The sequence below is a fragment of the Balaenoptera borealis genome, assembly GCF_965194805.1.
Source record: "Balaenoptera borealis genome assembly, chromosome: 13".
Classification (NCBI taxonomy): Eukaryota; Metazoa; Chordata; class Mammalia; order Artiodactyla; family Balaenopteridae; genus Balaenoptera; species Balaenoptera borealis.
In genome coordinates, this window is record NC_138870.1 from 47,144,074 (window position 1) to 47,169,754 (window position 25,681).

General features: G+C 46.4%; 3 protein-coding genes across 19 annotated transcripts in view; 1 reads left to right on the plus strand and 2 right to left on the minus strand.

Annotated features, from left to right (window-relative positions):
• Positions 1-5,757, plus strand: part of IL23A (interleukin 23 subunit alpha) — a 5,971-nt gene extending 214 nt beyond the window's left edge. The window contains exons 1-6 of one of the 12 annotated variants that reach the window (XM_082351123.1): positions 3-420; positions 1,816-1,903; positions 2,977-3,446; positions 3,556-3,657; positions 5,035-5,181; positions 5,291-5,757. In XM_082351123.1, the coding sequence (XP_082207249.1) occupies positions 3,175-3,446; positions 3,556-3,657; positions 5,035-5,181; positions 5,291-5,408 (639 nt within the window). In that variant the 5' untranslated portion in view covers positions 3-420; positions 1,816-1,903; positions 2,977-3,174 and the 3' untranslated portion in view covers positions 5,409-5,757. Of the gene's footprint in view, positions 1-2; positions 3,447-3,555; positions 3,658-5,034; positions 5,182-5,290 lie in introns of those variants that run through there. The other 11 variants (XM_082351126.1, XM_082351117.1, XM_082351120.1 and 8 more) reach the window with 11 other exon arrangements.
• On the minus strand, positions 3,802-19,591 carry STAT2 (signal transducer and activator of transcription 2). 6 transcript variants are annotated; one of them, XR_014233425.1, is made up of 25 exons: positions 19,365-19,495; positions 17,477-17,620; positions 17,168-17,321; positions 16,725-16,820; positions 16,460-16,549; positions 16,293-16,368; positions 15,771-15,856; positions 15,459-15,607; positions 12,077-12,235; positions 11,881-11,973; positions 11,612-11,671; positions 11,183-11,203; positions 10,860-10,953; positions 10,662-10,709; positions 10,498-10,581; positions 10,253-10,351; positions 10,017-10,152; positions 9,842-9,894; positions 9,636-9,730; positions 8,893-9,029; positions 8,533-8,715; positions 8,240-8,297; positions 7,220-7,426; positions 6,924-7,122; positions 3,802-6,639 (listed from the first exon to the last, which is right to left on the minus strand). XR_014233425.1 is itself a non-coding variant. In XM_082350936.1 (24 exons), exons 2-24 carry the CDS (start codon positions 17,605-17,607, stop codon positions 6,497-6,499), a joined length of 2,748 nt encoding a protein of 915 aa, XP_082207062.1. In that variant the 5' UTR covers positions 17,608-17,620; positions 19,365-19,591; the 3' UTR covers positions 5,603-6,496. The 6 variants fall into 6 exon arrangements, 4 of the variants coding, with proteins under 4 accessions (XP_082207062.1, XP_082207059.1, XP_082207060.1 ...); XR_014233426.1 differs by having other exon boundaries at positions 17,477-17,658; positions 19,365-19,418; XM_082350936.1 differs by having other exon boundaries at positions 5,603-6,639; positions 6,924-7,426; positions 19,365-19,591.
• Positions 19,592-19,899: 308 nt separating this feature from the next.
• APOF (apolipoprotein F) lies at positions 19,900-21,843 on the minus strand. Its single transcript, XM_082351152.1, is given in 3 exon segments — positions 19,900-20,650; positions 20,656-21,479; positions 21,709-21,843. Coding segments are annotated over 2 exon segments (942 nt in total). The 5' UTR covers positions 21,463-21,479; positions 21,709-21,843; the 3' UTR covers positions 19,900-20,515.
• Between the last annotated feature and the right edge of the window lie 3,838 nt (positions 21,844-25,681).

The following is a 25,681-nucleotide window of genomic DNA, read 5'->3' on the forward strand; positions in this document are numbered from 1 at the left end:
CAAACGTAGTCAAACCTTGTCCCTGTTTGATGTTGTTAGAAAGTAACCTCTTCTCTTTTAAGCCTTCTTTAAACAAAATTAGAGAACCCCAGGCTTGGAAATCGAACTTTCATGCTCCCGATAGCTTTAGAAACTAGAATAAGGGGAGCCCAAGGCAAAGCATTGGGAATCGATTGCTGGGTATTCCCAGTATGGCCCAGTCCACCCCCTCTTCCCGTGGTGCTCTTGTGAGCACTCCGCCACCTCCGACCGTGTTACCCCCGAAACTCGCTGGCATTTCCTATCATTTCCAGGCATGGGAGAGAAAAAAGGAAGCGGGAGGCAGCCTCCTAACACGGCCCAAGTAGCTGCATCTTCTACGATTCTAAAGGCAACCGTCTGAAACTCCCATCTGTGATTGTTCCCTCCCCAGAGGCGCCGGTAATATTTCCAGGAAACAGGACCCCTCAGCTATCAAATTCCCCTAGCTCGTGGAGCTGGACATTATTCCTCAGAGGGACAGGTTATAGCAAATTGAGACATTTGCTTTCCCCAAACTCTTACAGATTTAGCGTCAGCACTTAGGGATTCTTGGAGTCCAACTCTGAGCTTGAACTGCTTTGGAATAGATCCAGGTTGTTAGATGTCTGTGGGGTATTTTAGCTCAGTTTCTAAAGGCCACATAGAGGGCCTCTGGTGGAAGGAATTCCTCATAGAGGATACAGTCTTAAAGCATTTCTCTCTCTCAGTAAAGACTGGTAAATAGACCTTCATAAAAGAACCCAAGAATTTAGTTTTCCAGGACTCAGAGGGGTTCTAGACTTGTCAGAGGTCATTGATGGAGAGAAAAACACCTTAACTCAGAGGGTCTCTCAAACTGATCTGACTTCAGAGGTCCCTAGATTTAAAATCTTGTAAAAAGATGGGTGCTGAGAGACAGAGACAGTTCCTACCCTTTGAGAAATTTCCATAGTGAGGTCTCTAAGAAAGGCTTAACAGTGAGAATTAAAGGGCCTGAGATGCCAGAGATACCTGGGCTAAATGAGCTACTTTATTAAGATGCTTAGTGTTGCCTCAGTGTCCAATATAATGGAATGACTGAGAATGCAGGATCTGGAGTCTGCACTGTAATTCGGGCCACTTAATAGTGATCTTAGGCAAGTTACTTATCTCTGCACCTCAGTTTCCTCATCTGTAATATGGTGATAACGATAGTACCTATCTAATTGTGTTGTTGTGAGAATTAAATGGGTTAATATATGAAAAGTGCTTAAACTAAGTACTTGGCGTAAAGTGAGAGTTGGATATAAGCCATCATTACTAACCACCTGGGGAAACTTCAACTGGATTTGGCGTCTGGGCATCCAACTGGAAAGGCCTGCTTGTCAATATAATTTGCATAACGGTTGAGGTCCTGCTGACGTCAAGGTCTCCTTGCAGCTCCAGGTCAGATCTAGTCCTGGAAGTAGTTCCTGTCACACAACAGTCCCACAATCGCCCCACCAACCTTGCTTCCTACCCAACTCCCGAAGCACCAGGAAGTGAAACAAAGCCCCGTGCCTCCAACTCACCCTTGTCCCTCTCATCCCATCCCCCAGCGTTCCACTTCCTCCTCCTCCTTTTCACCTTCCATCTCCTATCCTAAAGGGCTCCCAGAATGGGAACCAGAGGTGGGAAAAGCATGGGAGACATTATACAAAAGTGAGGTGAGCTCCCCTACCCCCCCCCACCCCCAATTTCCTTATTTCATTTGTATTCACCAGTGTAAGGAGAGGCAAACCATTTCTCACTCAAACTGAGGTAACCTCTCTGATGCTGCAAATGTTTTATCCAAAGGGTGGATTTACCGCAGAGTCATATTTGAATCAGAAGTTTCACTGGGCAGTTTTGAATAGTCCTATGGGAAAGGAGACCTCTATCGAGGGTAAGTTTCTCAGAGAAAAAGGATCAACCTCTTGGAAAGGCTTTGGGAGCCATCTGTGTGGTCATCCATGGCCTCATTCTGACGTCCAGATTGTCCTGGGACCCTCCACCGGGGTTGGGGCAGTCCCAGATTTGGACCACCCTCCACTCCCACGCCCAACTTCACAGTCTCAGCTGTTTCACTGAATGTTGCATCAGGGATGGTGATGAAATCAGTGTCAGCGGATTTTACCCATGGATGCAACAGGCTGAAGGACCAGCCAGGGTCATTGACACTGTGCATCTTCAACTACCCAGAACCCTGGACTTTCTAGCCACGGTGAAGGGCTGGGTGCTGGAATATCTCAGTTGGATTTCTAGCCCTTGCTTACACTGGTGTCCCCCACCCCCAAATCACCTGAATCCCACAGAGCCCAGGAAACTTGGGCCACTAAGGTTGAGGAATCAGATGGTTCTTAGCAACAGCTCTCTCCTTCCAACAGCCCTCCTAGCCTCCAGAGTGAGGCCTGAAGTGAGGGAGCAATAATACCTTATACTGAACTTATGTAGTTTCCCAGTTCACAAAGTGCCTTCATGTCCATTGTCTCCCAGTGAAAATAACACCGTTCCCAACAGAGACTAAGAAGCCCCCTTATTCTTAGATTGAGGGCATCAGGTGGGAACCAAACTTCATTCCAAACTGAGCTTGCCATCCTATTGGGAGATAAATGAATGCTTCTGTTTTGATTTTTACTCAGGCAGGAGGGGGTGAGGAGATTAGGTTTGAAGGGTGGGAAGATATAGCTTAGAGAGGCAAAAAGATGAGGGAAAGGTTAAGCAGGAAGGAACTTGAGACTAGATTCATTTAAATATTCGTTACTCCCACCCCCACCCCCTTCTACAGCCACTTTGATTCCTGGAGAGCATTACACATAAGTCCCATCCCAGGCCTCCAGCCACAGCAACCACACGACTCATTTCCCCTGGAACTGAGGCTACTTACCTGGGCTCCCCACGGAGGGAGATGATGCAGGGAGGGGAATCCCACCTGCTGTGAGTCACCTGCTAGTATAAAGGGCGGGTCTTACAATGCAGGGACCTTAAAAAGAGACTCAGAGACAAGGGGAGAAAATCTACAGGAAGCAGCTCAGAGACTCGGTGAACGACAGAGGGAACCAAACCAGAGACGCACAGAACAGAGAGAATCAGGCTCAGAGCAAGGGGAAGTGGACAAGAGATTCCACAGGGACTGCAAGGCACAGAGCCAGCCGGATCTGAGAAGCAGGCAACGAGATGCTGGGGAGCAGAGCTGTGCTGCTGCTGCTGCTGCTGCCCTGGATTGCTCAGGGCCAGGCTGTGCCTGAGGGCAGCAGCCCTGCTTGGGCTCGGGGCCAGCAGCTCTCACAGCAACTCTGCATGCTGGCCTGGAGTGCACATCAACCAATGGGACATGTGGTGAGTGGCAGCCTCTGGGACCAAACAGGAGCCTATCCAAGCCCTCCAAGGCTGCAGTGGAAGACTCTGTGGCCTAGGGTGGAAGCTGGAGGGTTGAAAGCCATCAGAGGGTAAGCGAGGACAGGGGAGTGGGGTTCCAGGGAGAGTCACAGCCTGAGGATCCAGGTGGGGTTTGAAAGTACTTATTTCTTTACTCTTCCCACCCCTCCTCCATTCCAGGATCTACCAAGAGAAGAAGGAGGTGATGAGACTACAAATCATGTCCCCCATATCCAGTGTGGGGATGGCTGTGATCCACAAGGACTCAGGGACAACAGTCAGGTACTAAGATGAGGCTGGGCCGCAAGGAAGAGGGGACTGGGGACAGAGCTGGACACCATGGTGAATTAGTAAAAGTTGTATCTGTCCTTGTCCATTCAGCCTGCTATAACAACAAACCATAGACTCAGTAGTTTATAAACAGACATTTATTTTTTATTTTATTTTTGGCTGTGTTGGGTCTTCGTTTCTGTGCGAGGGCTTTCTCTAGTTGTGGCAAGCGGGGGCCACTCTTCATCGCGGTGCGCGGGCCTCTCATTATCGCAGCCTCTCTTGTTGTGGAGCACAGGCTCCAGACGCGCAGGCTCAGTAGTTGTGGCTTACGGGCCCAGTTGCTCCGCGGCATGTGGGATCTTCCCAGACCAGGGCTCGAACCCGTGTCCCCTGCATTGGCAGGCAGACTCTCAACCACTGCGCCACCAGGGAAGCCCTATTTATTTTAAAAAATAAATTTATTTTATTTTTAAAATTTTTATTTATTTTTGGCTGCGTGTGGGCTTTCTCTAGTTGCGGTGAGCGGGGGCTACTCTTCGTTGCAGTGTGTGGGCTCTATCGCGGTGGCTTCTCTTGCTGTGGAGTATGGGCTCTAGGCGCACGGGCTTCAGTAGCTGTGGTGCGCAGGCTTCAGTAGCTGTGGCACACGGGCTTAGTTGCTCCGCAGTATGTGGGATCTTCCTGGACCAGGGCTCGAACCCATGTCCCCTGCATTGGCAGGCAGATTCTTAACCACTGTGCCACCAAGGAAGCCCGCAACAGACATTTATTTCTCACAGTTCCGGAGGCTGGAAGTCTGAGATTAAGCTGCCAGCATGGTTGAGTGAGGGCCCTCTTCAGGTTGCAGACTTCTTGTCTCCTCACATTGTGGAAGTGATTAGGGAGTTCTGTGGGTCTCTTTTATAAGAGCAATAATCCCACTCTTGAGGGCTCCATCCTCATGACCTAGTAACCTCCCAAGGGTACCACTTCCTAATACCATCACACGGGGATCAGGATATCAAAATATGAATTTTATGGGGACGCAAACATTCATATCACAGCTGTTTCTAAGAGTGGCAAATATCAGGTGGGTCTTTGGTGGAGTAATTAGAAGGTATCTGTCTTCTTTTTCTTTTCCTTCCTTCCTTCTTCTCACTCCTTCTTCCTTTCTTTCCCCTCCTTCCTTCTTTCTCTTTCTTTCCTTCCTTTTTTTTCTTCCTTCCTCTCCCTATTTTTTGTTTTTGGTGTGTTTTTTTTGGCTGCGCTGAGCGGCATGTGTGATCTTAGTTCCCCAACCCGGGATCAAACCCATGCCCCCTACAGTGGAAGCACGGAGTCTTAACCACTGGACCACCAGGGAAGTCCCTGTATCTGTTTTCTTTCACTGCTTTCTTTTCTCCCCAGTCCTGCTTGCAAAGGATCCACCAAGGCCTGGTTTTTTATGAGAAGCTGCTGGGCTCAGATATTTTCACAGGGGAGCCTTCTCTACTCCCCGATGGCCCTGTGGGCCAGCTTCATGACTCCCTACTGGGCCTCAGGGAACTCTTGCAGGTATGAACTAGGGGCCTGGAGGAGTGGGGCTTGCAGGTGTCAGAGACAGAGCCTGGCGGGGGAGTGAAGGATCTAGAGTCCTCTCTGATTGTGTCCTGTGTCCTTTCAGCCCGAGGGTCACCACTGGGAGACTGAGCAGACTCCAAGCCCCAGTCCCAGCCAGCCGTGGCAGCGCCTCCTTCTCCGTCTCAAGATCCTTCGCAGCCTCCAGGCCTTTGTGGCTGTAGCTGCCAGGGTCTTTGCCCATGGAGCAGCAACTCTGAGCCCCTAAGCCAGCAGCTTAAGGACGGCACCCAGACCTCCACGGCTCAGCAATGCTAAGATGAATTTATCAGCCTAGACACCTGTGAGCCAACAAGTTAATCAGTCCATTAATTTTAACAGGACTTGCTCTGTTGAAAAATTACCAATACTGACTGACTTATGATGCTGACCTAGAACAGGCTGAATATTTATTACATGGGAAGGGAAATTTTGGGATTATTTATCATCGTGGCAGCAGTTTGGGGAGGAGGATTATTTATTATATTTATACTGAATTATGCACTTTTTTCAATAAAGACTTATTTATGTGGATATCTAAGTCTAATTTCTAGGCTTGTTAGTAAAAAGAAACAGAATGGAAAAACAGGGCCAAAGGACTACAAAATGCATCCTTCTACTCTGCAGGGCTATGGTGGAGAGGGATCTTTCCTCATGACCCCTTGGTATATACAGTAACCGTGATCTTTTTGGCCTTAATCCCTACATGGCCGAGCAAGCTGAATGAGATTACAAGGGACTGTGATTAGGAAGTGGGGGTCCTAAGTGTGGCCCTCTCTTGCTCTCTGACCCAGGGCTTCCTTCCCTGCTTTCCTGGCCAAGAGTGTATTTGGCCAAAGACAGGAGTTCTGAATCACTGCAGGATCAGAAGTCAGAGCTGTTTTGAGCAGAAAGGGCACTCCAGGAAGATGAAGTAGGCACCAGGTTAGTCTTATCAGCTACTAAAATGTTGAAAGCCTTCCATACTGGAAAGAAGCCACTGCCCTGAGCCCTCCAAGTACCTCCTAACTGTTCTGGCCTGCCCTCAAATTCCTATACCTCCCAGCACAGCAGGCAGCCTCCAGGCTCCCAGCTGGAGCTATGGGTAACATCTGTTCTGATTCATTGGTGCCTGTTCCTTACCCATATTATGCTTCTACCTCTCACTCCAAATCCCACGGTTAACCCAGTTTAGAAGGAGCACAGGCCTGATTTCCCATCCTTGTAGAGCAACATCATGATGTGAGAGGTAGGAGGGGCAAAATATATGGAAAGAACAGAGAAAATGTAGTTTCTAGTAGTCAGAAGGAATCAAGGGCCCATCTGTGTAGAAATGGCTGCGAGGGAAGACGTAAGCTTCATCCATGGTGTTCTGGCCAGCCAACAGTGGGTCACCATTTGGCATGATTTCTTCAATCTTCCTGCTGTTTCTGAAGACTAGATAGTCCAGAGAAATAAGTCAGGCCCTGATCTTAGGCAAGGAGCTCCCAAAGCAGCAGAGAAAGTGAGAGAGGATGGCAGCAGAGGCCTAGACAGGGCCTGACGGGGGCACTTAGGTGGGGTGGGGGAGGCGTGTGTATTTCCTAATAAAAGGAATCACAGGGAAATAAGCCTTTCTCCAATGAGGAGCTCAGAACTCAGTCTTTTTCTGTAGTGGGTGAGGGAGGGGAGTTGGGAAAGGGAGTGTGTCCCCTCTTCCCTAGCCCCATCTCATCACTTACTTTCCATGTCCTCAGTGTTCAAGTGTCTCAGATCATGGGGCAAATCCGGCTCTGGCAGTGGCTGTGAAATAGGCTCTGGAATAGGCTCCAGCTTCAGTCCTGGTCCCAGGTTTGGCTCTGGGACTCTCTGTGACACTTCGCCTAGTGTGGGCTCCAGCAAGGGCTCCAGAATGGACTCCAGTGTGGGCTCCAGAATGGACTCCAGCACAGGCTCCAGAGTGGGCTCCAGCACGGGCTCCAGAATGGACTCCAGCACAGGCTCCAGAGTGGGCTCCAGCACGGGCTCCAGAGTGGGCTCCAGCACGGGCTCCAGAGTGGGCTCCAGCACGGGCTCCAGAGTGGGCTCCAGTGCTGGCCCCAGATCTAGCCCTGCCTCCAGCAGTGGCTCTAAGCCCAGGCCCGGCCCTGGCTCTGGCCCTGGTGCCAGCCCCAGATCCAGCTCTAATGACTCCAGTTCTGGCTCCAGCTTAAGCTCCGGCAGTTGTTGCAGCTCATCCACCTGTCTGGATACCCCAATACAGACAAAGGAGCAGGGCTCAGTTGTTTAGGTAAAGTGGGGGATGGTAGAGAAAGCAGAGGCCATCTCTCTAGTCTAAAAGGCAATAGAGCAGAGGGCTTAAGGTTAACCAGAGGTTTAAATCCTATCATTTACAAGTTGGGTGACCTTAGGCAAAGTGACCTAACCTCTCTGAGCCTCAGATTTATCATCTGTAAAAAGGGAACAACAATACCTCATAATACTTGAGAGGCAGTAAGATGGTTAAAAGCAGGGCTTCGGAATTTGACAGACCTGGATCATTGATTAGCCATGTACCTTAGGCATGCCACTTCACCACACTAAACCTCAGGTTCCTCAGCTGAAAACAGTAATAATAGTATCTTCTGCCTCATAGGACAATTATGAAGATTCAATAAATGAGAAAATGAACACAAAGCATTTAGCCCAGTGCCTGGAACATAATAAACTTTCATTAAATGTGGCTGTTATCATTCATTACTGGCTCAAATGGGTTCTCATAAGGATTAAATGAAAAAAATGTTCTAAAAAAATCTAGTACCATGCTTGGCATTAAGTAGATGTCCATTAACATCAATGATCATGACTATTATTATCAGGGAACCCCTATGGAGACAACCTAAGGATGGCAGCAGGAAAACAGAGAGGAGAGAGACTAAAAGAGTAGGAAACAAACCTAGAGGGCTGGGGAGTGTGGGTCAGTAGGAAAGAAGGCTGGAGAGACCGGAATTGGGCAGGTCTGGGTCACTATATCAGCCAAAAAGAGTTAGGGAAGATGGGCAAAGAGTTCACATCTCACCTGTTAGAGACCACAATGAGCTTATGTTTCAGGTATTTCTTCCGTTCCTGGAGATTAACTGTGGGGGACAGACACAGGAGGCAGGGGAGGTCAACAGATTGGACACATAGCCCCAGGGTCCCCTAGTGCAGGCAGTCCTGACAGTCATGTCTCCCTACTAACTAGCAGTATCCCATAGACAAAGCCCTAACTTCTTTGGATATCGGTTTTCCCATGTTGAAAGGAAAGAGTTGGATGTGTGGATGCCTGTGGATCCCTGCACTCTACCAGTGAAGTTTATCAATGCTTCTCACCTTTCTCCTGGGAGTAGCACCCAAAAGCCTCATCCCGGGGGATTCGTGGGTAGAGGAAACACAGTGGGTTCTCAGGTATGTTCTCCTCAGTGAGCAGCTGGTACTGGCTGATGATTTTGGTCAGCGGGAGTGACTGCAGCACCTCCTTGGTGAAGGGCTGCACAGAGTAGATGAGCACCTTATCTGGAGAGTGGATGCAGGAACAGGCAGGCTTGAGGGAAGAGGCTGGGCCTGGGAGCCCCCCACCCCGGCTGCCCAACCACAAATCTGCTGAGGGATTCAGGACAGAGCCAGGGAAGCCAAGGGCAGGCGGAGGGGCAGCAAGAGAGGCTGTGGAAACAGCAGGGCAGAGCAGCTGACCATCATCTTGGTGTTCCACCCAGGAGCAGGTAATGCCCCCTTCCAACGTTTCACTGAAGCGCAGCAGAAAGGTGCCAGAGATGGTCTTCTTCAGCAGCCGGCGCTCCTGGCTCCGGCTCACAAAGCCCATGATGCGTCTGTAGCACAGAGAGCAGCTGTGAGGCCCTCCTGCCTCCTGCTCCCCTTGTAGAGGGACAGAGTGCCAGGTTTGGGCCCTGGCTCTGCCACCTTGTTACAAACTGTTCCATGTTGGCCAAGTCATTTTACTTTACTGACAATATCCACCTCCCAGGGTTGGAAGAGGTGTGAAACTGCGGTGAGGTCACACAGATGAAAAGCACCTTGTAAAAGGCAAAGTGCTACACAAATGGGCAGGCAGTGTGGTGGAAAGAGCATAGGCGTGGGGTCAGACAGGCCTCGGTTTGAATCCCAACTCTGCCCCTGGTGTAAGTCCTTTAACCTCTCTGAGCTTTCATTTCCTCCCTTGAGGGTGGCAACACCCATCGCCCAGCAGGGTTATAACGATTACGTGAGAGAATTCATAAAAAGCACCCCGCAGGCTCTGGAACACAGTGGATGCTAGACAAATACGGGCTAGGAGACCATTAGTGCAAACGTGAGGGGTTATGACCTGGCACCGGGTTCTGCTCTCTCCCCTTATTTGCCACATGAGGGCGCATAGAGTCCACTCTCAAGCACAGAAAGGCGGCAGGGAAGAGAAGGGAGGCTGACCAAGGCCTTACCCATCGTTCCAGAGATCCTTCAGGTGGTCATGTACCAGGTCCAGAATTTTGTCGAGCCATGTCCAGAATGGTAGCTTGCCAGGGGGGCTCTCTCGCTGAAGGAGGAATGGAAAGGCAGGAAGAGATGTGGAGCTGCCCTGGGTGTGGGGAAGGACTAGTAATTGGATGGGGGCCAAGGTCTAGCTGCACAGGATGCAGGAAGTTACCTTAATGAAACGGACCCAGGACAACAAGGCACCCTCAGTCCTGGAGTTCTGCCCTGTGGGCAGACAGACAGTTCAGATGACAGAAGAGGCAGGGCCAAGGGTCCTGGGACAGAAAGGATGGAGGGCGGGGGCAGACAAAGGCTGGGGAAAGGCTGAGAGAAAAGAAGGTCTGTACCAAACAGCTTGTCCCGCAGCATGCCAAGCTGGTCTGAGTCGAGGCCTCGGCCAACGTAGGAGGAGAATTGCCAACTGAGAGCAGGGCCCAGCAAGTCCCAGGGGGCCTTGGCGGGGCTGGAGAAGAACTGCTGATTCTGCAGAGGTAGGAGGGGACGGTGGCTCAGAAGCAGTGCCCTCACACCAAGCTTCCACGCCCCTCCTGGCCACCCTTCACCTGTTGGGCCCACCTCCTACCTGGGGGTTTGAGCTGAGCAGATTGAACCAGAGAACTGAGGCCCAGGCAATTGAGAGTTGGTTCATGTTAGAAATAATCACCACAGGAAGGGTGTCCGTCTGGGGAGGAGACAGAAATCACAGAAGAGGGATGTGATGTTTCTAGCTGTAGACATCTGGTAAGGGCCAGACAATATCCCACCCTGAGAGGCTTCTGCTTAACCCCTCCTTAGGTCTTCCCCCAAACACACTCCATTTTCACTCACTTTCAGTTCCTGCTTCAGACCCTGGTAGGTGTATCTGACTGTGAAGCTGATAATGTGCAGTTCCTCTGTCACGGCCAGCGGCCCCTGGGACAGCAGAAGACACAGTGATCAGCGTGGCCTTTGCTAAGTTCCTCCTGCCCCCCAACCCCCTGTCCAGGCCTCACCTTATTGCTGCCCTTTCCTGAACCACCTGAACGCTGCTCCACCAGCGTCTGTGAATTGAGGGGAGGGAGAGAGAATGCCAGAGCAAGGACCCCAGGGTCCCTGGAACCCCTGCTTTGCCCTCAGGACTTCCCAAGGCCTGGGAACTTCCCCCAGCTTGTTCGATTGAACTACAACCTTAAGATACCATCCCTTCTTACCAGGTAGCCAAAGTCCCAAATTAAGCCCTGACTCTGCCCTTTCTCAGGAGTCAAAGTTTTCTGGTTTGAGGTCAGAATGTTGAACTTCCGGAAGCTATTCCAAGGAGGAAGAAGATATATGGTGGTCAGGAGCAGAGTTATTCTAAAAACTCAGCAGGAAAACAACAAAAGTTCCACTTCATTTCAGACCTCCCCTTCTCTCTCTGTCCATACACCACCCAAATCAACCTCCTCCTTGTTTGTGTCCCTATCAGGGCTGCCACATGTGATGGTACAGGTCATGCAGTGCACAAAAGTTTGCAGTGTCCTTGTCAGGCACCTACCCTTGTGATTCAGGAGGATTTCTGTAAAGAAAAAAAAAAAAAATCACTGGGAAGCAAAATAGTGTAGAAGTTAGGAATTTGGTCTTTGGAATCAGACAGACTCGGGTTCAAACCCAAATCTGCAGCTCACCAGCTATGTGGCCTTGCACTAGAGACATAAATTATCTGAACTTGTTTCCTCATTTGAATAGTGCATTGATAATACCTAACTCATGGGGTTCCTGTGATAATTTTAAATGGGGTACTTGACAAGCTACATGTCACATAGTAAGCACTCAACAAAAGAGATGAGCTATTTCTATGAGGTAGGAATGGAAGGGAAAAGAACACAGCCCCAGGGCCCTGTTGTAAAGAGTAGGTGCCTCCTCCACCCCACCACCCCACTTCCTGGCCACCCCTTGGTCACACCCTTCACCTGCCCCAACTCACCTGTCAATGGAGACTTCTGCAGTCAGTGACTCATTGCCTTCCTGGAGTCTCACCAGCAGCCTGCAGGGGAGGGAGGTAGATGGGGGAAAGTGGTCAACTTCAATCTCCTGGATAGACCAGATGTTCGAAAAAAACAAGGGAAGAGATTAAACGAGGTAAGTAGATTGAGGGGAAAAGAGAGAAGAAACAGCCAAGAGTGGGAAGATTTGTAAAGCCAGGAAGCATCAGGGCTGGTAAAAGGAAGCAGGAATGAGTTCTGAAATGCCAACCTTGTTCGGACGGTGAACTTGCTCCCAGTCTTGAGGATGAGGGGTCGATGGGAAGTTTGGGGCATGCAGGGCTGGGTTTCTACTACAAAGGCTCTGGGGAGATGTGGAGAGAATATATAGAGGTCAGTATCTGTAAGAGTGGCTCCCCTTGTCCCTTCCCTCTGGCCTCCCTAGAGGTCCCCCCCGGCCTCTAGACCTGTGGAGCAGGCGCTGTAGCAGCTCTGTGACCTGTGCCTTCCGCAGATCCACCCCTTCGATCACAGGGTCCCCCTGATAGGTGACCATGTGACTCAATCCCTGTAGCTCCTTCAGCAGCTGCCGCAGATGAAACAACAGCTTTGCTCCAGCTGTGAACCTGGGTGACAGAATCCAAGGGAGAAAGAATCCATCAGTTTCCTGGAATCCCCAAACAGGCTCCAAGAGCTCCCCTTTAACTATGTGGAAAGTCAGAAACTGATTGGGACAAAAAAGAATCCAGGAAGCATGTGAAAGATATTTCAACATTGTTCATAACCTAAGGAATGAACATCAAAGCCACTTTCACATATAAAATTGATAAAAGATTTATTAACATAATAAAGCTAACTTTCACATGATGGTTGATATGTACTTTTTATTCTAAGTGCTTCACACATCTTCATGCATAGGGTTAATTCTTACAACAACCCTATGAGGTAGGTACTATTATTATCCCTATTTTACAGATGGTAAAGCTGAGGCATAGAAAGAGTAAAGTGACTTGCTCAAGATCATAAAACTAGTAAGGGATGAAGTTGTATGTGTTTTACTGTCTATATAATAAGAAATAATAATGATAGGCAATATCGTAACAGGAAAACAATTATCCACTACATAAGAGCAAACAGATTGGGATAGCAGTTTGGAACTATTTTTTTAAAAAGCTTCAGGGTACTTCGCTGGTGGTCCAGTGGTTAAGACTCCGCGCTTCCAATGCAAGGGGCGCGGGTTCAATCCCTAGTCGGGGAACTAAGATCCCACATGCTGCGTGGTGTGGCCAAAAAACATATAAAAAATAAAAATAAAAAGCTTCAAAAAATGTATATACATTTTGTAGTATTCCATTTCTAAGATATAGCCTAAGGAAATAATCAGACAAACAAATGGACAAAGACAGATGTTCACAGTTCATAGCTTTGTTTTCTGTAATAGAAAAATTAGAAACAATTGATATTGGGTATATAAATTATGGCATATTGACATCATGGAATACTATGCAACCATTAAAAATAATGATATAGGCACAAATTTTTAACAAGAAAAAATGTTCAAAAACATTAAATTAAAAAAATTACAAGATAGTATATATATGATATAATCTGAGTTCTGTTTAAAATAGATGCATATTTGTGAATATGCATGGGGAAAATCTGGAAAAATGTATTCAAAAGCATTAACAGGGGACTTCCCTGGTGGTCCAATGGTTAAGACTTCACCTTCCAATGCAGGGGATGTGGGTTCGATCCCTGGTCGGGGAGCTAAGATCCCACATGCCTCACGGCCAAAAAACCAAAACATAAAACAGAAGCAATATTGTAACAAATTCAATAAAGACTTTAAAAATGGTCCACATCAAAAATTTTTTTTAAAAAAGCATTAACAGTGGCTACCTCTGAACGATCAGATTATGCACATGGGTCATTTTTACTTTTTTTCTCTTTTAAGTGTTCTGAAATTTTTCCAATTAGTATATTTTATATTTACAATCAGAAGAAGAAATAAATCTCTTTGTATTAAAAACAATGAAACAAAAGAACAACACAATAACAGCACTACCACCACCAAGAAAAGGTATTGGGCTGGCCAAAAAGTTCGTTCAGTTTTAAGTAAAAACAACAAACACATTTTTCATTTTCACCAAGAATTTTATTGAACAATTCATTCACTAACCAAACGGACTTTTTGGCCAACCCAATATATACTTTAACCCAGGAATATCACTTCTGATAACTTACATTATAGAAATAATTGGAGATGTAAATAAAGATGGAGCTATGAGGTTATTTACTGCAGCACCGTTTAAAATAGCAAGAAATCACTCACAGGCCATAATTTGCCAACCCCTGTACAATATGATGAATACATGTGCAACTGTAATGTAAATACTTATCCTGTACTCTAAGCCCTATATATCTGTTTTCAATTTATCTGAACAGTGGTATATTTTTATTTTTTTATATTAATTTTTATTGGAGAATAGTTGCTTTACAATGCTGTGTTACTTTCTGCTGTACAGCAAAGTGAATCAGCTACATGTATACATATATTCCCTCTTTTTTGGATTTCCTTTCCATTTAGGTCACCACAGAGCACTGAGTAGAGTTCCCTGTGCTATACAGTAGGTTCTCATTAGTTATCTATTTTATACATAGTATCAATAGTGTATATATGTCAATCCCAGTCTCCCAGTTCATTCCACAGGTGCCCCGCCCCATGGTATATTTTTAATAGTTTAAATTATAATAAATTTTCTCATGAGAAAATATCTAAATAATAGGTATTTTTCAAATATGTTGAAGGACACATTAGTTATTTTTTTCTACATCACAATAAAATTAATATAAAATAAGGAGTTTACTGGAAAACAAATCAAGAAATTTGTTTAGGGCTTCCCTGGTGGCCCAGTGGTTAAGAATTCGCCTGCCAATGCAGGAGACACAGGTTCAAGCCCTGTTCCGGGAAGATCCCACATGCCGCGGAGCAACCAAGCCTGTGCGCCACAACTACTGAGCCTGTGTTCTAGAGCCCAAGAGCCACAACTACTGAGCCCACGTGTCACAACTACTGAAGCCCGCGCGCCTAGAGCCCGTGCTCCGCAACAAGAGAAGCCACTGCAGTGAGAAGCCTGAGCACTGCAATGAAGAGTAGCCCCCGCTCACCGCAACTAGAGAAAGCCTGCGCAGCAACGAAGACCCAATACAGCCAAAAAAAGGAGAAAAAAAAAAAGTATCATGGGTAGGGACTTCGTGATGGTCCAGTGGTTAAGACTCCACCCTTCCACTGCAGGGGGTGCGGGTTTGATCCCTGGTTGGGGAACGATCCCACATCCCATATGCTGTGTGGCGTGGCCAAAGATGTAAAAAATAAAAGTATCATGGGCATGGGTAAATATGATATACTGCTAAGTTAAAAAAAACAAACAAACCCACAGGTCTCAAAATAGTATCAACAGTATGATTCAATTTTTGTTTAATAATATTACAGTAGCTACATCTGGATATCAAGGTAACAGGTAATTTTTTTTTTTTGGCATTATATTCATTGCACTAAAAAAAAGGTAAAACGATATTTCTCGGGTGATTAAGCAGGAAGGAGAAATCGGATTGTGGATCAATTCATTACTTTCCCCAAAGCAAAGACTGGGCTCTGGGCTCCCTGGGTGGTGAGAATGAAGAGCAGAGCAGAGCTGCAGTCAGACAAGGGAGCTGGTATCATTCTAGGGAGCAGAGATTAAGGAGGGCAATATCTCTTGCCATACACAGGGCATTATAACCTACAAAGCACAGGTGGTAGTTAGGACTAGGGCCAGGTGAGCACGAGGGTGGGAAGGTGCCTCTCACCACTTCTCCAACTGCTCCAACCCTCCATCCGGGGGGCCTCCAATGCAGGCTTTCTGCTGCCGAACTTTCCACTCCTCCAGCTTGGGCAGCAGTAGCTCAATTAGGGTAGTTAATCGGCCTAGCAGTGCTTTGGAGGCATCTAGCACCTCCTATGAAAGACATAAAGTGAGTGCTGAGAGCCTCTCACCATCACCCTCCACCATTCAACCAGGGATGAAGAGACAAAGAAGCCAAGGCTAGGAGGCCAGGGCTCCTGATGCCTCATTTTCCCCAGTTCCCTGCTGCCCACTCCCTCTGTCCTCTGCCACCCACCTTTCTCCTTCTGTCCAGTTCATTGAGCGTTTCCTGCAGAATGTCCTTCTGTCTGGTCTGATGGGGGTCCAAAGAGGGTGTCCTCGCTGGACAGCAGGAGCAGGAGTGAGACAAATGCTCAGACCTAGGGCTCCTTCCCCTCTCCTTCCCAGCCCAGACCTCAGCCAGAGTCAGGAGTGGGGAGTTCTGAAGGGAGAAGAAGGGGAACCAACCAAAGCACAGGCACCTCTGGGCCCTCATGCAAATTCTGAATGGTCTTGCTAGAACCAGAAGCCCACTCAATCTGCTAAGGCAGTTTCCCAAGCATCCCCTCCAACATTCACTACCTGTCCCTCAGCTACACCTCCAGCCTGACCTCTACAACATACCCTGGCACCTCCAGCTTTGCAATGGCAGCAGGACTATAATCAGCAAGATGCAGCCGAAGGTGATTATTGCTTACTGGGGCTTTCCCCTTCTGCTCTATTCTACCCTTGGCCTCCCAGTAGGCATCTTTCTCCCACCCCTCAATGTGCTTTCTACCTGACGTCTGGATCTTATATCGGAAGCAGAAGACATCCTGCTGGTCTTTCAGTTGGCTGATGGATTTCACCAGCTTCTGCAGAGGAGATGAGACCCTGATGAGGCTGCTTCTGTGAGAGGAGGCAGGCTGAGTCCTGCCCACCCTGGCTCTTGCCACATCTACCAACCTCCAACATAGCCTTTAATTCCAGGATCCGCGATTCAATCTCATGCTGCTGGCTCTCCCCAGATGCTGCAAGGGCTGGCTCTCCTTGCTCCTGAAATAAGAGGCTCTGAGCACATTTCAACTCTGACCTTTCGTCCCTGAAATCCAGGCCTAAAATGAAACCACAGGATGTGGAGGGATCTTGTTCTGAGGCAAATTTCCTGACTCCTTTGCAGGAACCCTCTCTACTCCAGGAGCTTTCAACATCACCACCAAATTGTTCTCACCGACTGAGCCCTCTGAGCCTGGGTCAGAATTCTTTTTTCTTCCAGAAGGAGATTAAAGATCATCTCAGCCAATTGGGTAGCGCCCTGGGGAAAGGCCTGCAGTAGGAAAAGAGAAAGGATTGATTTAACTCAACTGCCATCAATGAACTACCACCTCAGGCCCTCCCCACCAGTGACCTCAGTATTCTCCCCTTCTTCGGGGTCCCAAGCCCTACCCCTTTTCACCACTGGTCCCCCAAACCCTAGCCTCTTTCCGAAAGGGTCATCTAGACTATGTCCTTCTCTCTGCCAGTGATCTCCCAAGTCCAGACTCTGTCCCATTTTCCCCAGATCTTCCCCTGTCCTTTGAACTTCCAGGTCCTGTTCCATGTTCCATACCCTAAACGTACTCCTCTACACTCAGCTCCCATTCCTACTTTGTTATTCCTGGCTCCTCCAAGTACCTGAATGTCCCGATAGAATTTTCGCAAGTTGTGCTGTAGCAACAAACACTCAGGGTCCTGGCTGCAGCGGCTACACTCATAGTTCAGTTGGTCCAAGAAGTGGAAGAACAGCATATTAGCCTTGGCCTCATCATTGCCCAGTGCAGCTTCCTGCCTAGTGACCAGGAAGGACAAGGATTAGTATCTCTGCAGGGCTGCTACTATCTTGAGGCCTTCCAACCCCTTCCTGCCCTTGGTATCTCCAGGATCCTGGGGGGTCAGAAGAAAGAAATCATTTTCCTCATCCCCCCAACTTCCTGAAGGCCTCACCAGTTCTGATCTTCAATCCAGACAGCCAAGTACTGTCGAATGTCCACCGGCAGGAGGCTATTTGAATAGAGCTGGTGCAGCTGATCCTGAAATGGGCTGTCAAGATTCTGTAGCATCTCCCACTGCGCCATTTGGGGTCTGAGCCTGAAGGATGCAGGTTCCCAATTGGAAATTTTCCTGGACTAAACCATCCACAGTCTTGTGATTGTTTATTATTAAAAATTTTTTTAAATGTTTAATTATACAGGTAAGAAAAAATACAGAAAAAAAGTAAAGTCTAGATTGACCCCACTCCCAATCTTGGTCCCTTTTCCTCCTCTCCAGAAGTAAACAATATTATCAGTTTGGCGCATATTCTTCCAGGGAGTACTATTTAAGAGCTCCAATATGTAGGCCTTTTTGTTTCAATGGTAATTTTCAAACACACAACAAAGCAGAGTGAGTAGTACAAGGATCATCCATGTACCCGTCATCCAGCTTCAACAAACGTGTATGATATTTCCGCAATCTCATTTCATCTATCTCCCCCAATGAATTTATTTTAAATTTATTTGTTTGTGTTTGTATTCACTTATGCTGGAGCATTTAAAGGTCAGTCTTAAGTATTTAAAAAAAGGTTTTTTTATTATTTATTTATTTTTGGCCACGCCGCACGGCATGCAGGATTTTAGTTCCCCCACCAGGGATTGAACCCACTGCAGTGGAAGCGTGGAGTCTTAACCACTAGACCGCCAGGGAAGTCCCAGTCTTAAGTATTTATTTCAGCATTATCCCGGCTGGCCCCAAAGCTTTATCAGAGGCTGAAACTCCTTGGAGATAAACTGCTCTCCATGTTGGAAAGAGGAGCTCCGTTCTCTAGAAGATGTTTAAGATACTTAAATACTGTGTAAGGGGTCACTCAATCCCTAAGATTGTGACACTTTTATGACCTCTGTCAATCTCTGATTCTTCATGTGGATTATTAAGTTTGTGAGAAAATTCACTCAAAACTTGTTTTTGCCTGTCACCAAGCAGGCTGGGTGGAGACCTTCTCCCTACCTTTCCCCGCCCACTGCCATCTGTCTGTTTAGGAAACCAAACCTTCCTGCAGCCTGAGCCTAACAAAAAAGAATTAACACCCACTTCTATGGTCTAAAAAAAGGTCACATGATTTTATTACAAATCAAATGCTTGGGGTGGGAAAGATTCTTTTCCACCAGTATGAATAATCATGAGCTGCCTTTCTACCTCTGGGAAGTAGGAACAGGGGAAGGAAAGAATTGGGCAGGGGCTCCTACTTTTCACTTTAACCCTTTAGTAGTGCTTGACTTTTTACACTATGTACTTGTATTCCTTTTAAAAAACAAACGACGAGGCCCCAGTTCCTAAGGAACTAACTGGCTGGTATTAATAAAGCAAGGCGGCAAGTAAACCCTGAGGTTTAAATATGAAAAACAAAACCAAAAAACCTGGCCTTCTTAAATAGATTGCAAGCACAGAGGTTAAGGACTGTAAACTCCTTTTTTCTCCAGTTATCCAACACTCTTTTAGGCGCGTATTTTGTGCTCAATGAGCTTTTCTGAAAAGAACTCTATTTTTTTCTTTCTTTTTTTGGTAAGGATCAAAAATAACAGACCGGAAGGTAAAAGCGTTGGCCAAGACACTGAACCAATGCAACAATGCCAGGTTTCGGGTCTTGGAAGTTGCAGGGGTGTTTCTGGAGGGTGGGGGGGGGCGTTACGGTTGGGGACTTAGGTTGGACAGGAGGATGAAGCAGGCGACAGCTCCTGTTTCAACCTGGGGACAGAGTCTGACCCCTCCGGGGCGTACCCCCCAGGGCCTGCCTGCCCTCTCAGGGAGAAACTCGCGCCTCCACCCACACCCCCGCCCGCCTTCTCAGGGCCGGTACCTGGTTAGAGTCTCAGCCCCCGCTCCCTCCAGTAGCTCTGGTCCAGGCTTCCGGTCCCCAGAGAGAGCTCCGGCACCAGAGCCTCCCGCGCCGCCCTCGGCTTCGGCCCGCCTCTCGAACCCGCCCCCTTGCCACAGGCTTGAGTGAGCGGCTGAACCCCGGAACTCGCCATTCCCATAGAGGCGCCCCGACACTGGCTGCCATTCAGCCAACCTCTTCCCCAGGCTGTGAGTTCTATTGGCGCCACCACAACTCCTCCTTCTCCGCGAGGCGGGACAAGAGGATCCGAAACCACACCTCTAGCTGCAGCGATTGGTAGGAAAGCTCAAGTAAGCCCTGCCCCGTGTCTGCGGAGGGAGGAGTCCAATGAACAGAATAGCTCGGGACTAAAACAGCTGATTTCCGAGAACCCGCACCTACGCAGCGGAACCGAGACTGGCTTAGGACCTTGGAGGCGCTAAGCTAACAAGCGAGGCGGAATTTCGACATATTGGGACAGGAAGGGGAGGGCTTAAGTAATAACAACAACAACAAAAACAACAAAAGCCTATTTATTGTTGGTAGCGTGCTAAGCATTAGGACAGCGTACCGTTTTTAATTTCCACGAAACCCATTGAGATGCAAATCACTATTCTTTAGAAATTTAAAAAACTGAGTTTGGAGAAAGAAGGTACTAGTCAATGGTCGCTGAAGCTCTAACAAGTGGAGCCTAGATTCAAAGCCAAATCCTCTGATTCCAAACCACGAACTTTAAAATTTCTACATTTTACAGTACTGCCTTCCTCCCTGATAAAAAAAAATCAGAGATTTGGATTTTGAACATACATATACTACTTGTCAGAATATTAGATCTAGTCGTCATGTTTACCATCTTTTTTTTTTTTTGGCTGCACTGCTCTGGCATGCAGGATCTTAGTTTCCCCACCAGGGATCAAACCCGCACCCCCTGCAGTGGAAGCGTGGATTCTTAACCACTGGACCGCCAGGGAAGTCCCACCACCTTCTTTTATAATTGATTGATTGATTGATTGATTGCTGCACAGCTTACGGGGATCTTAGTTCCCCGACCAGGGATTGAACCCGGCCCCTTTAGCAGTGAAAGAGTGGAGTCCTAACCACTGGACAGCCAAGGAGTTCCCTACCACCTTCTTTTATATCTCAGTACTATTCCCATCCCTAGGATCTAAGCCATAGTCATAGAGTAAGGTCCACTGCCAGTAAGGAACTGAACTTACTACTTCTGATACCAAAGGGGCCATGGTAGTTGTTTCTTCCAGGTGACCCAATTTGAGGTGACCCCCAAGACCTCCTTGCTGGTCTCTGGTGGAGGGCTGTTCACCTCTCTCTCATTATAATACTGGATCACCTGCTGAACCCCAGCTTTCACTATAGGTTTAAGTGCAGTACTGATCATTAGTCCCGCGGGCCCCCCTGACGCTCCAGCCATGGCCATCAGAAGGTCATAACCCAGATCTATGACCCCGTCTCGGCCTCGTTCCTTGGCCTTGTCCGAGCAGTTCTGAACAGCATAATACAATGCTGTGCCCAGGTTGTAGAAGGTTCCCACTCCTGGCAGCAGCTGGACTACATTGTGTACGCTCTGCTCCTGCTCCTGCTCGCAGTCCTTGATGGAGAGGGATCGTCGGGCCCTCTCTGGGCCTGGGTGCTCCCTGGCCAACAGCTGCAGAGCAGAGGCCAGGGCATCCACTGACACTCCCATCCCTGTGCTTCTGCTTTTCTCGAGCTCTTGAAGATGTCTGATGAGGATCTGTGTAGCCTTTACACCCCCCTGGCGGTAGAGCTGAAGCTGCAGGACCCGTACATCAGCTTGACAGCCAGCTTTCTCCAAGGCAATCATCAGGGGCAGGCCTACCAGGAACTTGGGGAGAAGGGCCATGTGGGTGAAGCCAGGCAGGGATTTGGGGAGCAGGGTCCGGCAAGACAAGGGGGCTGAGGAAGGTAGCCAGGATCCCAAGGATGAGCGAAGATGCACCAAGACGTTTGTCTGGTTTCCATATGAAATGGCATCCACAGTGTGCAGCAGGAAGCAGCAAAGAAGTAGCTCAACTGGTACCATGATGAGTCTGAGACCACGCATGTCTGGAGCAGAGTGCACTGGAGACGGGAGAAACCAGAAACATACAAACCGTTTCCCTAAGGACTGTGGTCCAAAAGGAGCCCAGGACTCAGGGCGAACCTCATCTATCACCTCCAAACTTCTGTTCTTTTTAGCTAAAGCACTGAGAAACAAGAAATGCAACCCAGTTGTTCCCTCTTGGCCTTCTCCAGCTTCAGGTCTTCCTCTGCCTGATATCCACCCATTTAATAGGGAGCCCCAAATTACCACAAAGTCTGGTGATTAAGAAGTAAGACTGCTTTGATAGATTTGGTAGCTCCTCGATCCTCTTCTGCCTACTCCTCTGTCGGGTGAAGAAAGTAGATATTGGCTTTCCCCTATTATCAGTAAGAGATGTAATCTCTGCAAATATTTGTCCATTTGTACTGGCTTCTCAAACCTTGTCCCCTTGTCACACACTCGACCTCAATACCTAAAAACTCTGTTCTTTGGCATTTCCTACCGGTCCCTGCCACTTTCACACTCTAGCTCATGATAGAAGCTGTGAGACCCAGAATCAGAAGAGGTTAGATGTCTATGATTCTCTTTTCAGTTTAAAAATTAAATTAGCAAGCTTCAGTGTCTCACTAGAGATTTAGTACAAGATAGATGAATGAGAAAAAAGTTAAAATGCTTCTACATGTTTCTATTCTGTAGTTTGGGCCTTATTTTTAACTTCCCTTTCCAAAGATAGAAATAACGTTATGCAGCCCGTAAGAATCTGCTGGACTCATCCATTGTGGATAGCAATTGTTTATCCATCAGCTGTTCTCTATGCTGAGAGAGATTGAGCTCCAGTATAATCTACCCAACTTCCACTTGTTTCTTTTACTAATCCAGTCATTCTAATGGATATAATAATGGATCACAGATTTGTGATATCATTGCTTAGCCATTTTTATTAGTTAACAGTAAGTGTCTTTAAGCTTTCATCAGATTGTAAATGTTCTGAACATTTGAAGTTTCCTTGAATTATAAATGTAATTATCAATAAAAAAAATCAATCTGTCTATCTATGTATCTATTTCTCTGTCTTTCTATCTAGCTAATGTTTTCAATAGCACACTTTTCAACATGTGGAGGGAAATATGAGGGACTGGAGAATAGAAAGAATATGATGAAGTTTCTTTGCATGCATTCCAAAGATAAAATTATCATTTTTTAAAAAAGTAGAATAGAAAAACAAACAAACAAACAAAATGGGCGTAGGGAAGTGTAAGCAACCTATCTGTTTAGTTTTTAACACTTCATTAGGGCAAGTCCGCTTCAATGGTGCCTGGAAATTCATTTGGAGAATTGAAATCATATACTTCCTAGAAACAAACCAGAGGAACAAGAAAGTCCAAACATCTCCTTTGCTTTGGTTTCTTCATGGCTGGAATGACTGTCTTGATTTTTTTGTTGTATCCCACTTTCTCCTTTACCCCAGCCAGAATCACGAGGACGCCAGAATGCTGATAGTGTCCAAAACAGTGAAGGACATAGCATTTGCAAATATTTATTCATCTCTCTCCAGCCCAGACTTTGTCCTCTTCACCTTTGTCCTATACTGACAAATAGGCCTTTTCCCTTTTTGACCCTACTAGTCCTGCCCCATATCCCTATTGTCCGAAGGTTTTACCCTGGACCTATACATGAGATGAGAAGTTCCCCTGTATCTTCTGAAAGGGAGAAGAGGTAAGGCAAAAAGGCTGATGACCTCTGGCAAGAGACCCCCAAAACGTTTAATAAGTTCTTATTAAAAGTATACATTGGGGCTTCCCTGGTGGCGCAGTGGTTGAGAGTCTGCCTGCCAATGCAGGGGACATGGGTTCGAGCCCTGGTCTGGGAGGATCCCACATGCCGCGGAGCAGCTGGGCCCGTGAGCCACAACTGCTGAGCCTGTGCGTCTGGAGCCTGTGCTCCGCAACAAGAGAGGCCACGACAGTGAGAGGCCCGCGCACCGCGATGAAGAGTGGCCCCCGCTTGCCGCAACTAGAGAAAGCCCTCTCACAGAAACGAAGACCCAACACAGCCAAAAATAAGTGAATGAATGAATAAATAAATAAATAAATATTAAAAAAAAAAAAAAGTATACATTGGGTGAAAGTCCGGGGAAACTGAAAATATTGGTAAGTTAAATGAAATCAGTACAACTTCTACTTCTCACTTTTCTAATTCCAATGCAAAACACAAATAAAATGTGTTCATCAGCTGGGTGGTAACTCTTTCCAAATCTAACCAAAACTCCAAAAATTGGGTTTCATCTAGGGTTTAGCGGTAACTACCATCCAAAAATTAGGAGAAGAAGGTATCTGATGCCTTCTGAAACTGGTACAGGTTCCTACATATTGTTATGGTAAAAAGTTTCCTTGGTGCTGTCACTCATTTCTTTTTTTAAAAAAATTAGTTAATTAATTAATTTATTTTTGGCTGCGTTGGGTCTTCGTTGCTGCACGCGGGCTTTCTTTTAGTTGCGGTGAGCGGGGGCTACTCTTCGTTGCGATACGAAGGCTTCTCATTGCGGTGGCTTCTCTTGTTGAGGAGCACGGGATCTAGGTGTGCGGGCTTCAGTAGTTGTGACGCATGGGCTCAGTAGTTGCTGTCACTCATTTCTGACAGACAACCAAAAGGAACAGGCCAGAGGGAGGGGCCCAGAGTCCTTCCCTCTATTTCACTTCCCTCAGTTCCCAGCAGCGGCCCCTGACAACTAACAGCAGACAGAAGAAAGAAGAGGGGTAGTTCTGTAAGGATGCACTACCAAAATTGTAGGAAGCAAGAACTAGGTGCAAAGCGGTCCAACACTACCTGAAGTTACTGGTTGCTAAATCCCTAGGGAACCCTACCTAGGACTATATCGTTTCTGTGGAGTAATGTAACAAAGGGTAAAATATTTAACCCTTTTTTCCTAAGATCTATCAAAAAGCAAGAATATCTACTCATCACTTTTTCAACATTGTACTGGAAGTCCTAAGTAGTATAATGAGGAAATAATAAAAAATTAATCACATAAAAAAATAGAAAGGAAATTAGAACAGTATTTATTTAGAAACAACATGATTGTTTATGTAGAAAATTCTAATTTTTTGAGGAACTTCCATACTGTTTTTTACAGTGGCTGCACCAGTTTACATTCCCACCAAGGAAACTAATATAATATGTCAATTACATCTCAATAAAAAGAATAAATGAAAGTGGGGATATTACTATTTGTTTTATAGAAACAAAAAGGAATTTGAGAGTACTATGAATAGGTGTATGACAATAAATTGGATAATCTAGATGAAATAGACAAATTCTTAGAAACATACAACCTACCAAGACTGAATCATGAAGTAATAGAAAATCTGAACAGACCTATAATTAGTAAGGAGATTGAGTCGGTAATCAAAAATTTCCCAATAAAGAAAAGCCCTGGACAAAATGGTCTTATTGGTGAATTCTACCAAACATTTGTGAGTTTTTTTAGTTTTGTTTTTATTTTTTACATTCTTTTTTTTCCTACCAAACATTTGAAGAAGAATTAATACCAAGCCTTCTCAGACTCTTCTAAAATATCAAAGAGGAGGGAACATGCCTAACTAATTCTACGAGACCAGCATTACCCTGATATCAAAGCTAGACAAAGACCCTACAAGGAAAGAAAACTACAGACCTACATCTCATGAGAATATTAATGCAAAATACTAGCAAATTGAATTTGGTAGCATATTAAAAGGATTTTACACCATGACAAAGTGGGATTTATTTCTAGAATGTAAGAGTGGTTCAATATATGAAAATCAATCAGTGTAATTCACCACATTAACAGAATGAAAGAGAAAAATCACGTGATCATCTCAATTGATGTAGAAAAGCATTTTACATCAATAAAATAGAAATAGGAAGAAACTATCTTAATAAGAAAGGTCATAAATGAAAAACCCACAGCTAACATCATATTCAATGGTAAAAGACTGAAAGCTTTTCCTCTAAGATCAGGAACAAGACAAAGATGTTTGCTTTCAACACTTTTATTCAACATAGTGTTGAGCAATTAGGCAAGAAAAAGAAAAAAATACATCCAAATTGGAAAGGAAAAAGCAAAATTATCTCTGTTTGCAGAAGATGTGATCATATAAGTAGAAAACCCTAAATAACACACACACCTGCTAGAATTAATAAGCAAATTAAGCAAAGTTGCAGGATAAAAAATCAACACCCCAAATTAGCTGCATGTCTA

Excerpts from the sequence above, each read along its gene's own strand:
- STAT2 (XM_082350936.1), bottom strand. The coding sequence starts at position 17,607 with ATGGCGCAGTGGGAGATGCTACAGAATCTTGACAGCCCATTTCAGGAT. Across the intron at positions 17,322-17,476 it reads TGGATTGAAGATCAGAACTG|GCAGGAAGCTGCACTGGGCA; the intron begins GTGAGGCCTTCA and ends CCTGGTCACTAG. Across the intron at positions 11,974-12,076 it reads CTACAGCGCCTGCTCCACAG|AGCCTTTGTAGTAGAAACCC; the intron begins GTCTAGAGGCCG and ends ACATCTCCCCAG.